The sequence below is a fragment of the Aquarana catesbeiana genome, linkage group LG01 (assembly GCF_042186555.1).
Source record: "Aquarana catesbeiana isolate 2022-GZ linkage group LG01, ASM4218655v1, whole genome shotgun sequence".
In the NCBI taxonomy this organism is placed as follows: Eukaryota; Metazoa; Chordata; class Amphibia; order Anura; family Ranidae; genus Aquarana; species Aquarana catesbeiana.
This window is the reverse complement of record NC_133324.1, coordinates 948,527,324-948,542,323: the sequence shown is the minus strand read 5'-3', so window position 1 is coordinate 948,542,323 and position 15,000 is coordinate 948,527,324. Positions and strand designations below refer to the sequence as shown.

Below are 15,000 nucleotides of genomic sequence, written 5' to 3'. Positions count from 1 at the left end.
CTAATGCAATTTTCCGGTGCTTATGGTGTGTTTTTCATAGGTCATGCGACTCAACTGCATAAAAACGTAACACACATGCGTTAATGATGCATTCTTGCTGCGTTTTCAATGCATTTCAACGGGGAGGTGCGTTTTTGATGTGGGTTTTTTTTTTTTTTTTTTAACTGACCAAAAAATGCAGCAAGCAGGGTTTCTAACACCACAGTGAAGTGCAACAAACCAGTGTGAAGACATACCATGCCTTGAGAAAGTATTCATACCCCTTGAAATTTTCCACATTTTGTCATGTTACATAAAACCAAAAACGTAATTTTTTTGGGGGGGGGGGGGGGGGTCAGGATTTTATGTGATAGACCAGCACAAAGTGGCACATAATTGTGAAGTGGAAGGAAAATGATAAATGGTTTTCAACTTTTTTTTTTACAAATAAATATGTGAAAAGTGTGGGGGGCATTTGTATGGCGCCCCCCTGAGTCAATACTTTGTACACCCACCTTTCACTACAATTACAGCTGTAAGTCCTTTTTGGGGATGTCTCTACCAGCTTTGCACATCTACAGAGTGACATTTTTGCCCATTCTTCTTTGCAGAATATCTCAAGCTCTCTCGGATTGGATGGAGAACGTCTGAACAGCAATTTTCAAGTCTTGTCACAGATTCTCAATTGGATTTAGGTCTGGACTGTGACTGGGCCATTCTAACACATGAATATGCTTTGATGTAAACCATTCCATTGTAGCTCTGGTTGTATTTTTAGGGTCGTTGTCCTGCTGGAAGGTGAACCTCCGCCCCAGTCTCAAGTCTTTTGTAGACTATAACAGGTTTTCTTCTAAGATTGTCCTGTATTTGGCTCCATCCATCTTCCCATCAACTCTCACCAGCTTCCCTGTTGAAGAAAAGCATCCCCACAACATGATGCTGCCACCACCATGTTTCACAGTGGGGATGGTGTGTTCAGGGTGATGTGCAGTGTTAGTTTTCCACCACACACAGCATTTTGCTTTTAGGCCAAAAAGTTCCATTTTGGTCTCATCTGACCAGAGCACCTTCTTCCACATGTTTGCTGTGTCCCCCACATGGCTTCTCACAAACTGCAAACGGGACTTCTTATGACTTTCTTCCAGCAATGTCTTTCTTCTTGTCACCCTTCCATAAAGGGCAGATTTGTGGAGAACACGACTAATAGTTGTCCTGTGGACAGATTCTCCCACCTGAGCTGTGGATCTCTGCAGCTCCTCCAGAGTTACCATGGACCTCTTGGCTGCTTCTCTGATGAATGTTCTCCTTGCCCAGCCTGTCAGTTTAGGTGGACGGCCATGTCTTGGTAGGTTTGCAGTTGTGCCATACTCTTTCCATTATCGGATAATGGATTGAACAGAGCTCTGCATAGGCGCTGCCAGGGTGTGGCTATCAAAGCTGAAGCCCCGAATGTGGAGCCCATAGCCCCGAGTCTCAGCGGGCTGCGGCATTGGAGGCGAGACGAGCGGGCGGGTCGCGGCTGCGCCAGGCAGCTTTGGAGGTGGTGATGAGCGTGCGGGTCGCAGCTGCAGCGGGCGGAATTAGAGGTGGAGGAGAGACGAGCGGGCAGACGAGCAGAGATGACATCTCTCTCCGCCCGCCACCACTCTTGCGCCCTTACAGCCCGGCCACTTCAACGTGGGAGTGATGTGCGGTGGGGAGCAGAGAAATGACATCATCTCTCACTGCCCGCCGCACATCAGCGATCTTCCGCCCTCACAGCGCAGGCATTTTAAATTTTGGAGGTGCGGCGGGGAGCAGTGAGATTACATCATCTCTCACTGCCCACCCCACATCTCTGCTCTCCTGCCCTCACTAAATGGGCCAGTGCTGCCAGCCTGCCACCAATGCAGCAACAATGCACATTTGGTGGCACTGGCTAGCGATAATCAGCAAATGGTGGCAGGTGACACGCCCAGGGCTCCCACTGATTCTGCATTATGGCGAGTTGAACCACTTCATTATATATTATAATGTAACAATAGAAACAATGCACTTGATCACCCTGACACCATATCAACCATGGTGCCATGATGATTGAAACGCCAACACAAGCCTTCCTTTGCCCATGAAAAATTGCTTACCACTGGCGTGCCCCCCCCCAGTTGGTGACCACTGCTATGGGCTCTAGCCCCAGATCTTTTGCAGACCTAGCAACGCCCCTGATGCTCGGTGAGATGTTCAAAGTTTGGGATATTTTTTTCTATAACCTAACCCTGCTTTAAACTTCTCCACAACTTTATCCCTGACCTGTCTGGTGTGTTCCTTGGCCTTCATGATGCTGTTTGCTCACTAAGGTTCTCTAACAAACCTCTGAGGGCTTCACAGAACAGCTGTATTTATACTGAGATCAAATTACACACAGGAGGACTCTATTTACTAATTAGGTGACTTCTGAAGGCAATTGGTTCCACTAGATTTAGTAAAGGGGGCTGAATACAAATGATCCCCACACTTTTCACATATTTGTAAAAAATTTAGAAAACCATTTATCATTTTCCTTCCACTTCACAATTATGGGCCACTTTGTGTTGGTCTATCACATAAAATACATTTATGTTTTTGGTTATAACATGAGAAAATGTGGAAAATTTCAAGTGGTATGAATAATTTTTCAAGGCCCTGTATGTAGAATTAAAAAAAAAAAGATTCATTTTTCTAGAGCTTTTCTTGCACTAAAAAGGTGCCGCCAAATTCATTTATTAAAAAGTCAAATATTATATACACACACACTATAGATTTATTAAAATAAACTGTCGTTTTTGGTTTCAGTTTTCGGTCAAGTGCATCCAGCAAATTTAAATTTGGTGCAACATTATTTATTTTATTATTATGTTTTTTATATACACATGAGTAAATGGCGGCACAATGAAAAGTTGCAACCTCTGGTTGCAGGAAACAAATTCTCCTGCCGAAATATTGTGTACTCCTGGCGGGGAGGGGGGGGGTGCCGCCCCCTGCTGGGAGAAAACAGCGATCATTGCTAACAGCCTCTAGCGACAATCGCATGGAAAACCCAGCACGCTGGTTGTACCCAAGCTGGACTTGGGTACAATCAGCCCCGCCCACACATGGGGTGTAAACATAAACAAAGTGTGGGCAGCGGCACAGAACGACCTTGGCTTTTAGTCACTGTCTATGTGTGCAGATCAAATCTATATATGAAGTATGGGGAGTGGAGAGGAGAAGGTTCCCACAATGGACCACGGTTTTTATATGGGAACATTCTGCCAGCAAGACCCGGTGTCTTACATTACAGAGGACAGGAGTCCCTAGACAGCAGTGTGACGGAGCCGGGGAGAGGAGAATGAGAACACATCACTGGGAGAACTAAACAGGAACCTATGAGAGAATACACAACCCAGGATGGACCATACCATGCCTCCACTGGGGTCCACACTGGATGAATACTCAGCACAACTTTATTGATGGCACTTGCAAGATCACCAGAGATTCCCCATTATTATGAGCCAGAGCTCTGAGTGTAGGACCCTACCTGAATATGGGAGCAGAGGAGAAGTACAGAGCACCCCCCCACCCAGGATACAGATGGTCCGTCCCATCACCTGCAGGCAGCACAGTGCTCCCCTCAGGTCGGGACAGAATGGTCCCCCTTATCTGCAGGCAGCACAGTGCTCCCCTATATTAGGATAGCGTGTTCCTTCCCCATCACCTGCAGGCAGCACAGCACTCCCCTCAGGTCAGGATAGAGTGGTCTGTTCCATCACCTGCAGGCAGCACAGTGCTCCCCCATATTAGGATAGAGTGGTCTGTCCCATCACCTGCAGTCAGCACAGTGCCCCCCCCCCCCATATTAGGATAGAGTGGTCTGTCCCATCACCTGCAGGCAGCACAGTGCCCCCTCATATTAGGATAGAGTGGTCTGTTCCATCACCTGCAGGCAGCAGAGTGCTCCCCCCATATTAGGATAGAGTGGTCTGTCCCATCACCTGCAGGCAGCACAGTGCCCCCCCCCCCCCCCATATTAGGATAGAGTGGTCTGTCCCATCACCTGCAGTCAGCACAGTGCTCCCCCCCCATATTAGGATAGAGTGGTCTGTCCCATCACCTGCAGGCAGCAGAGTGCTCCCCCCATATTAGGATAGAGTGGTCTGTCCCATCACCTGCAGTCAGCACAGTGCTCCCCCCCCATATTAGGATAGAGTGGTCTGTCCCATCACCTGCAGGCAGCAGAGTGCTCCCCCCATATTAGGATAGAGTGGTCTGTCCCATCACCTGCAGTCAGCACAGTGCCCCCCCCCATATTAGGATAGAGTGGTCTGTCCCATCACCTGCAGGCAGCACAGTGCCCCCTCATATTAGGATAGAGCAGTCTGTCCCATCACCTGCAGGCAGCAGAGTGCTCCCCCCATATTAGGATAGAGTGGTCTGTCCCATCACCTGCAGGCAGCACAGTGCCCCCTCATATTAGGATAGAGTGGTCTGTTCCATCACCTGCAGGCAGCACAGTGCCCCCTCATATTAGGATAGAGTGGTCTGTTCCATCACCTGCAGGCAGCAGAGTGCTCCCCCCATATTAGGATAGAGTGGTCTGTCCCATCACCTGCAGGCAGCACAGTGCCCCCCCCCCCCATATTAGGATAGAGTGGTCTGTCCCATCACCTGCAGTCAGCACAGTGCTCCCCCCCCCATATTAGGATAGAGTGGTCTGTCCCATCACCTGCAGGCAGCACAGTGCCCCCTCATATTAGGATAGAGTGGTCTGTTCCATCACCTGCAGGCAGCAGAGTGCTCCCCCCATATTAGGATAGAGTGGTCTGTCCCATCACCTGCAGGCAGCACAGTGCCCCCCCCCCCCCATATTAGGATAGAGTGGTCTGTCCCATCACCTGCAGTCAGCACAGTGCACCCCCCCATATTAGGATAGAGTGGTCTGTCCCATCACCTGCAGGCAGCAGAGTGCTCCCCCCATATTAGGATAGAGTGGTCTGTCCCATCACCTGCAGTCAGCACAGTGCCCCCCCCATATTAGGATAGAGTGGTCTGTCCCATCACCTGCAGTCAGCACAGTGCTCCCTCATATTAGGATAGAGTGGTCTGTCCCATCACCTGCAGGCAGCAGAGTGCTCCCCCCATATTAGGATACCATGGTCCCTCCCATCATCTGCAGGCAGCACAGTGCTCCCCCATATTAGGATACAATGGACCCTCCTATACCCTGCAGGCAGCACAGTGCTCCCCCATATTAGGATAGAGTGGCCTGTCCTATCACCTGCAGGCAGCACAGTGCCCCCCCATATCTACATACAATGGTCCCCCCTACCTAGTATAGAGGTCAGAGTGCTCCCCTGCACACAATGGTCTCGCCCATTCCCGGTGCCCACGTGACCCCCGGCCCTCTCCTCGGTCTCCGGGGTGATGGGGGGACCTCGGCGGGCTGATACCAGTGCTAGCGGCACCCCGGGGTCCTCGGATGGGGTACGGAGCAGCGCCTGGCCCCGCTCCCCGCTGTCCCCGGGGAGGATGGCTCCGGATTGGGTCACTCACCATCATCTTGTCACTGTGTTCAGGAACCCGGCTGTCTCTATACTTCCCACAATGCACCGGGAATCAAGAACCTTCCGGAACCTTCCAACCGTCTACTCACTGTGGGCGGAGCCATTCCGCCATCACTATGGAGACCTCCGTCTGCGGGTCACGCCTCTATTCCGACACACGCCGCCTGATTGGCTGCTGAGTACCTTGCTGGCTTGCCATTGGTCGGAACTCATACCAGCGAGCGTGACAGTTACCATAGAGACTACCGCCTGCGTTCCACGCCTCCCTGTCATTGATTGGCCACTGGATTACCTTCCTTTCTTTTACCTAATTAAGTCCTTGAAGCCGCTGATCGCCATCTTAATACACCCAACCTCTCAGACCTCCTCCATTATGTTCAAACTAAGAAACCCGGAATCCCATCATCACCCCGGAACCCACTAATCAATCATCCCCCCGGAGTATACTGAGAGTTACTCTTCCCTTCTATAAAGAATAACACTGTATTACCAGCTATTAGTAATAACACACTATTGCCTTCTATTAGGAATAATACGGTTTTACCCTCTATTAGGAAGATTACAGTAACCCTTGAATGACATTTCAATGCTCCAATCAGGGTCGAGTTCTTGCCCAGTAGAAGGTGTGGGCGTGTCCCTGTGGGCGTTTCCTTGGTCGAGGAGGGAAGGGAGACTCCTGATGTACTCACAATACAGGGAGACATGGGGGACCCCCTGACCCTCATACTGATCCTCCTCTCACTCCCCCTGCTGGCCAATGGTTAGTATCACATGGAAGGGGGTGTCTGACCCTGTGTGCTGCTTCTCCTATTACCTCTACTACTGTATGGCTGGAGCCACTGCTAGGGATAGATGGGGGATCATGGGGTGATGTCTGATCTTGTATGATTGGGGTAACAGTTGGGGGATCATGGGGTGATGTCTGATCTTGTATGATTGGGGTAACAGTTGGGGGATCATGGGGTGATGTCTGATCTTGTATGATTTGGGTAACAGTTGGGGGATCATGGGGTGATGTCTGATCTTGTATGATTGGGGTAACAGTTGGGGGATCATGGGGTGATGTCTGATCCCGTATGATTGGGGTAACAGTTGGGGGATCATGGGGTGATGTCTGATCCCGTATGATTTGGGTGACTGGGGGAGCTGTCCATGTGTGGTTGGGGTAACAGTTGGGGGATCATGGGGTGATGTCTGATCTTGTATGATTGGGGTAACAGTTGGGGGATCATGGGGTGATGTCTGATCCCGTATGATTGGGGTAACAGTTGGGGGATCATGGGGTGATGTCTGATCTTGTATGATTGGGGTGACTGGGGGAGCTGTCCATGTGTGGTTGGGGTAACAGTTGGGGGATCATGGGGTGATGTCTAATCCTGTATGATTGGGGGTAACAGTTGGGGGATCATGGGGTGATGTCTGATCCCGTATGATTGGGGTAACAGTTGGGGGATCATGGGGTGATGTCTGATCTTGTATGATTGGGGTGACTGCTGGGGGATCATGGGGTGATGTCTGATCTTGTATGATTGGGGTGACTGGGGGAGCTGTCCATGTGTGGTTGGGGTAACAGTTGGGGGATCATGGGGTGATGTCTAATCCTGTATGATTGGGGGTAACAGTTGGGGGATCATGGGGTGATGTCTGATCTTGTATGATTGGGGTAACTGGGGGAGCTGTCCATGTGTGGTTGGGGTAACAGTTGGGGGATCATGGGGTGATGTCTAATCCTGTATGATTGGGGGTAACAGTTGGGGGATCATGGGGTGATGTCTGATCTTGTATGATTTGGGTGACTGCTGGGGGATCATGGGGTGATGTCTGATCCCGTATGATTGGGGTAACAGTTGGGGGATCATGGGGTGATGTCTGATCTTGTATGATTGGGGTGACTGCTGGGGGATCATGGGGTGATGTCTGATCTTGTATGATTGGGGTGACTGGGGGAGCTGTCCATGTGTGGTTGGGGTAACAGTTGGGGGATCATGGGGTGATGTCTAATCCTGTATGATTGGGGGTAACAGTTGGGGGATCATGGGGTGATGTCTGATCTTGTATGATTGGGGTGACTGCTGGGGGATCATGGGGTGATGTCTGATCTTGTATGATTGGGGTAACAGTTGGGGGATCATGGGGTGATGTCTGATCTTGTATGATTGGGGTAACAGTTGGGGGATCATGGGGTGATGTCTGATCTTGTATGATTGGGGTAACAGTTGGGGGATCATGGGGTGATGTCTGATCTTGTATGATTGGGGTGATGTCTGATCTTGTATGATTGGGGTAACAGTTGGGGGATCATGGGGTGATGTCTGATCTTGTATGATTGGGGTAACAGTTGGGGGATCATGGGGTGATGTCTGATCTTGTATGATTGGGGTAACAGTTGGGGGATCATGGGGTGATGTCTGATCCCGTATGATTGGGGTAACAGTTGGGGGATCATGGGGTGATGTCTGATCTTGTATGATTGGGGTAACAGTTGGGGGATCATGGGGTGATGTCTGATCTTGTATGATTGGGGTAACTGGGGGAGCTGTCCATGTGTGGTTGGGGTAACAGTTGGGGGATCATGGGGTGATGTCTGATCCTGTATGATTGGGGGTAACAGTTGGGGGATCATGGGGTGATGTCTGATCCTGTATTATTGGGGGTAACAGTTGGGGGATCATGGGGTGATGTCTGATCCTGTATGATTGGGGTGACTGCTGGGGGATCATGGGGTGATGTCTGATCTTGTATGATTGGGGTAACTGGGGGAGCTGGCCATGTGTGGTTGGGGTAACAGTTGGGGGATCATGGGGTGATGTCTAATCCTGTATGATTGGGGGTAACAGTTGGGGGATCATGGGGTGATGTCTGATCCCGTATGATTGGGGTAACAGTTGGGGGATCATGGGGTGATGTCTAATCCTGTATGATTGGGGGTAACAGTTGGGGGGATCATGGGGTGATGTCTGATCCCGTATGATTGGGGTAACAGTTGGGGGATCATGGGGTGATGTCTGATCTTGTATGATTGGGGTAACAGTTGGGGGATCATGGGGTGATGTCTGATCCCGTATGATTGGGGTAACAGTTGGGGGATCATGGGGTGATGTCTGATCCCGTATGATTGGGGTAACAGTTGGGGGATCATGGGGTGATGTCTGATCTTGTATGATTGGGGTAACAGTTGGGGGATCATGGGGTGATGTCTGATCTTGTATGATTGGGGTAACTGGGGGAGCTGTCCATGTGTGGTTGGGGTAACAGTTGGGGGATCATGGGGTGATGTCTGATCCTGTATGATTGGGGGTAACAGTTGGGGGATCATGGGGTGATGTCTGATCCTGTATTATTGGGGGTAACAGTTGGGGGATCATGGGGTGATGTCTGATCTTGTATTATTGTTGTGACTGCTGGGGGATCATGGGGTGATGTCTGATCTTGTATGATTGGGGGTAACAGTTGGGGGATCATGGGGTGATGTCTGATCCTGTATGATTGGGGTGACTGCTGGGGGATCATGGGGTGATGTCTGATCTTGTATGATTGGGGTAACTGGGGGAGCTGGCCATGTGTGGTTGGGGTAACAGTTGGGGGATCATGGGGTGATGTCTGATCCTGTATGATTGGGGGTAACAGTTGGGGGATCATGGGGTGATGTCTGACCTTGTATGATTGGGGTAACAGTTGGGGGATCATGGGGTGATGTCTGATCCTGTATGATTGGGGTAACAGTTGGGGGATCATAGGGTGATGTCTGATCTTGTATTATTGGGGTGACTGCTGGGGGATCATGGGGTGATGTCTGATCTTGTATGATTGGGGTAACTGGGGGAGCTGTCCATGTGTGGTTGGGGTAACAGTTGGGGGGATCATGGGGTGATGTCTTATCCTGTATGATTGGGGGTAACAGTTGGGGGATCATTGGGGTAACAGTTGGGGGATCATGGAGTGATGTCTGATCCCGTATGATTGGGGTAACAGTTGGGGGATCATGGGGTGATGTCTGATCTTGTATTATTGGGGTGACTGCTGGGGGATCATGGGGTGATGTCTTATCCTGTATGATTGGGGGTAACAGTTGGGGGATCATGGGGTGATGTCTAATCCTGTATGATTGGGGTGACTGCTGGGGGTTCATGGGGTGATGTCTGACCTTGTATGATTGGGGTAACAGTTGGGGGATCATGGGGTAATGTGTGATCCTGTATGATTGGGGTAACAGTTGGGGGGATCATGGGGTGATGTCTGATCCTGTATGATTGGGGTAACAGTTGAGGGATCATGGGGTGATGTCTGATCCCGTATGATTGGGGTAACAGTTGGGGGATCATGGGGTGATGTCTGATCTTGTATGATTGGGGTAACAGTTGGGGGATCATGGGGTGATGTCTGATCCCGTATGATTGGGGTAACAGTTGGGGGATCATGGGGTGATGTCTGATCCCGTATGATTGGGGTAACAGTTGGGGGATCATGGGGTGATGTCTGATCTTGTATGATTGGGGTAACAGTTGGGGGATCATGGGGTGATGTCTGATCTTGTATGATTGGGGTAACTGGGGGAGCTGTCCATGTGTGGTTGGGGTAACAGTTGGGGGATCATGGGGTGATGTCTGATCCTGTATGATTGGGGGTAACAGTTGGGGGATCATGGGGTGATGTCTGATCCTGTATTATTGGGGGTAACAGTTGGGGGATCATGGGGTGATGTCTGATCCTGTATGATTGGGGTGACTGCTGGGGGATCATGGGGTGATGTCTGATCTTGTATGATTGGGGTAACTGGGGGAGCTGGCCATGTGTGGTTGGGGTAACAGTTGGGGGATCATGGGGTGATGTCTAATCCTGTATGATTGGGGGTAACAGTTGGGGGATCATGGGGTGATGTCTGATCCCGTATGATTGGGGTAACAGTTGGGGGATCATGGGGTGATGTCTAATCCTGTATGATTGGGGGTAACAGTTGGGGGGATCATGGGGTGATGTCTGATCCCGTATGATTGGGGTAACAGTTGGGGGATCATAGGGTGATGTCTGATCTTGTATTATTGTTGTGACTGCTGGGGGATCATGGGGTGATGTCTGATCTTGTATGATTGGGGTAACTGGGGGAGCTGGCCATGTGTGGTTGGGGTAACAGTTGGGGGATCATGGGGTGATGTCTGATCCTGTATGATTGGGGGTAACAGTTGGGGGATCATGGGGTGATGTCTGACCTTGTATGATTGGGGTAACAGTTGGGGGATCATGGGGTGATGTCTGATCCTGTATGATTGGGGTAACAGTTGGGGAATCATGGGGTGATGTCTTATCCTGTATGATTGGGGGTAACAGTTGGGGAATCATGGGGTGATGTCTAATCCTGTATGATTGGGGTGACTGCTGGGGGTTCATGGGGTGATGTCTGACCTTGTATGATTGGGGTAACAGTTGGGGGATCATGGGTAATGTGTGATCCTGTATGATTGGGGTAACAGTTGGGGGGATCATGGGGTGATGTCTGATCCCGTATGATTGGGGTAACAGTTGAGGGATCATGGGGTGATGTCTGATCCCGTATGATTGGGGTAACAGTTGGGGGATCATGGGGTGATGTCTGATCTTGTATGATTGGGGTAACAGTTGGGGGATCATGGGGTGATGTCTGATCCCGTATGATTGGGGTAACAGTTGGGGGATCATGGGGTGATGTCTGATCTTGTATGATTGGGGTGACTGCTGCGGGATCATGGGGTGATATCTGATCTTGTATGATTGGGGTAACTGGGGGAGCTGTCCATGTGTGGTTGGGGTAACAGTTGGGGGATCATGGGGTGATGTCTGATCTTGTATGATTGGGGTAACAGTTGGGGGATCATGGGGTGATGTCTGATCTTGTATGATTTGGGTAACAGTTGGGGGATCATGGGGTGATGTCTCATCTTCTATGATTGGGGTAACAGTTGGGGGATCATGGGGTGATGTCTGATCCCGTATGATTGGGGTAACAGTTGGGGATCATAGGGTGATGTCTGATCTTGTATGATTGGGGTAACAGTTGGGGGATCATGGGTGATGTCTGATCCCGTATGATTGGGGTAACAGTTGGGGGATCATGGGGTGATGTCTGATCTTGTATGATTGGGGTGACTGCTGCGGGGATCATGGGGTGATGTCTGATCTTGTATGATTGGGGTAACTGGGGGAGCTGTCCATGTGTGGTTGGGGTAACAGTTGGGGGATCATGGGGTGATGTCTAATCCTGTATGATTGTGGTGACTGCTGGGGGATCATGGGTGATGTCTGACCTTGTATGATTGGGGTAACAGTTGGGGGATCATGGGGTGATGTCTGATCCTGTATGATTGGGGTAACAGTTGGGGGGATCATGGGGTGACGTCTTATCCTGTATGATTGGGGTAACAGTTGGGGGATCATGGGGTGATGTCTGATCCCGTATGATTGGGGTAACAGTTGGGGGGATCATGGGGTGACGTCTTATCCTGTATGATTGGGGTAACAGTTGGGGGATCATGGGGTGATGTCTGATCCTGTATGATTGGGGTAACAGTTGGGGGATCATGGGGTGATGTCTGATCCTGTATGATTGGGGTAACAGTTGGGGGATCATGGGGTGATGTCTGATCCCGTATGATTGGGGTAACAGTTGGAGGATCATGGGGTGATGTCTGATCCCGTATGATTGGGGTAACAGTTGGGGGATCATGGGGTGATGTCTGATCTTGTATGATTGGGGTAACTGGGGGAGCTGTCCATGTGTGGTTGGGGTAACAGTTGGGGATCATGGGGTGATGTATGATTGGGTGTAACAGTTGGGGGATCATGGGGTGATGTCTAATCCTGTATGATTGGGGTAACAGTTGGGGGATCATGGGGTGATGTCTGATCCTGTATGATTGGGGGTAACAGTTGGGGATCATGGGGTGATGTCTGATCTTGTATGATTGGGGTAACAGTTGGGGGATCATGGGGTGATGTCTGATCTTGTATGATTGGGGTAACTGGGGAGCTGTCCATGTGTGGTTGGGGTAACAGTTGGGGGATCATGGGGTGATGTCTTGGATCCTGTATGATTGGGTAACAGTTGGGGGATCATGGGGTGATGTCTGATCCTGTATGATTGGGGTAACAGTTGGGGGATCATGGGGTGATGTCTGATCCTGTATGATTGGGGTAACAGTTGGGGGATCATGGGGTGATGTCTGATCTTGTATGATTGGGGGTAACAGTTGGGGATCATGGGGTGATGTCTGATCTTGTATGATTGGGGTAACAGTTGGGGGATCATGGGGTGATGTCTGATCTTGTATGATTGGGGAAACAGTTGGAGGATCATAGGGTGATGTCTGATCTTGTATGATTGGGGTGACTGCTGGGGGATCATGGGGTGATGTCTGATCTTGTATGATTGGGGTAACTGGGGGAGCTGTCCATGTGTGGTTGGGGTAACAGTTGGGGGATCATGGGGTGATGTCTGACCCTGTATGATTGGGGTAAACTGGGGGAGCTGTCCATGTGTGGTTGGGGTACAGCTGGGGGATTAGGGGGTGATGGTCTGATCCTGGGATGTTTATGTAGCACCACCTGGTGGCTGACAGTGGCCTCTTCTTCCATCCACAGGGGTCCGCCTCCAGGAATATCTGTACTTCCAGGTCCTGAGTCCCGGGGACATCCGCTACATCTTCACCGCCACCCCCGCCAAGGACTTCGGAGGGGTGTTTTGTAAGTCGGGGGCCTTTGCACACAGGAGGAATTCCACAATCCAGAGGCCATAGGCTGTATTCTCAGTGATCGGTCTCCAGTGAATGGCTCATCACTTTCATGAAATGCACAATCTTTAGATCAGGGGTAGGCGACCCCGCGGCACACGAAGCCTCTTTTGCCGGCACTCGACTCCCTCCCAATCAGCAGAGCAGCGCAGGGAAGTGTCAGTGAGACACTAATGTATTCCAATTTCAGAATTCCCACACTGCACTGAGGGGGAGGCACTGCGCCCCCCATACATTGTAACAGATGGGAACCATTGTTTGGTTCTCTAACTTTGCTGTAAATCGGGTGCAGTTCTGGGGGAGGGGGGGTGGTCCCTGTTTCCAGGAGGAGGAGGACTGTGATTGGCCACTGCTAAAGCCAATCACAGTCCTGCTAGCCCCGCCCACTATCTGGAGGAAGATGACTCGATTGGTTGCCGCTACCAATCTCAGAAAGAAGGGATTTCACTGTGATTGAGAAAACCCAATCAGGTGACAGTTTGTGGAATTACTGTTGAGCTTCTGGGAACTTGTTGAAATTATTTCTGAACCTTTGCATCACTTACTACTGAACCCCGGCACTGTGTGTCCCTTTAAGCCACAGCCAGTATTCAGAGAAATGGAAATCACACCCAATCACTTTTCCTCAGCTGTGATTCTTCACACAGGCCCACTGCTTTCAGAAAATACCCCTGACCTGAGATCATCATTGTGCATCCATTCCAGATGCTTGTATGTGACATCCCATGCATCATATACATCCCATACATCATATACATCCCATACATCATATACATCCCATACATCATATACATCCCATACATCATATACATCATATACATCATATACATCCCATACATCATATACATCATATACATCCCATACATCATATACATCATATACATCCAACATCAATACATCCCATACATCATATACATCATATACATCATATACATCCAGTACATCATATACATCATATACATCCCATACATCATATACATCCCATACATCATATACATCCCATACATCATATACATCCCATACATCATATACATCCCATACATCATATACATCCCATACATCATATACCATCATATACATCATATACATCCCATACATCATATACATCCCATACATCATATACATCATATACATCATATACATCCCATACAAGTACACGGGCTGGATGTGAGAGGTGGATTAGCAGGGATAAGTGTGCCAGGACAGGTAGATGTGTATCATCTCTCCTTCCTTTAACCACTCTGCATATCACACATATAGATGAGAAGAGGGTACAGCGGTGGAGCAGATGAGCAGGGTGGGTTCAGAGGTGGGATAGAAGAGCAGGGGGGGGGGGGTAGAGCAGTGGGGCAGACTGCTGTGAAAGGAGGTGTTTTGGTGGGGCAGGAGAGCAGGGGGAACAGAGGTGAGAAAGATGTGCAGAAGGTACAGTGGTGGGGCAGATGAGAAAAGGGAGTTAGTGTTAGGACAGATGAGAAGATGGTTCAGCGGTGAGACAGAAGAGCATGGGGGTATGTAGGTGGTGCAGATGTGCAGTGGGGGTTAGTGGTGGGGCAGAAGAGTGGGGTGGTGGTACAGTGGTGGGGCAGAAGAGCGGGGTGGTGGTACAGTGGTGGGGCAGATGATTGGGGGGGACAGTGATCTGAGGTGTGGAGTTGCAGGAATTGGGGCTGATCTGAGGCGTGAGAGTGTAGGATGTTAAT

The 15,000-nt window shown here is 50.1% G+C and overlaps 2 protein-coding genes across 2 annotated transcripts in view; one reads left to right on the top strand and one right to left on the bottom strand.

Moving 5' to 3' along the window:
• CCT7 (chaperonin containing TCP1 subunit 7) overlaps positions 1-5,664 on the bottom strand; it is a 20,785-nt gene extending 15,121 nt beyond the window's left edge. Inside the window, exon 1 of the mRNA XM_073611155.1 lies at positions 5,527-5,664. Within this exon, the coding sequence (XP_073467256.1) occupies positions 5,527-5,532 (6 nt within the window). The 5' untranslated portion in view covers positions 5,533-5,664. The remainder of the gene's footprint in view (positions 1-5,526) is intronic.
• A 501-nt stretch (positions 5,665-6,165) lies between these two features.
• Positions 6,166-15,000, top strand: part of PRADC1 (protease associated domain containing 1) — a gene marked incomplete at its 3' end in the record, with an annotated part of 9,080 nt that continues 245 nt past the window's right edge. The window contains 2 exon segments of the mRNA XM_073612326.1: positions 6,166-6,297; positions 13,149-13,249. Of these exon segments, the coding sequence (XP_073468427.1) occupies positions 6,240-6,297; positions 13,149-13,249 (159 nt within the window).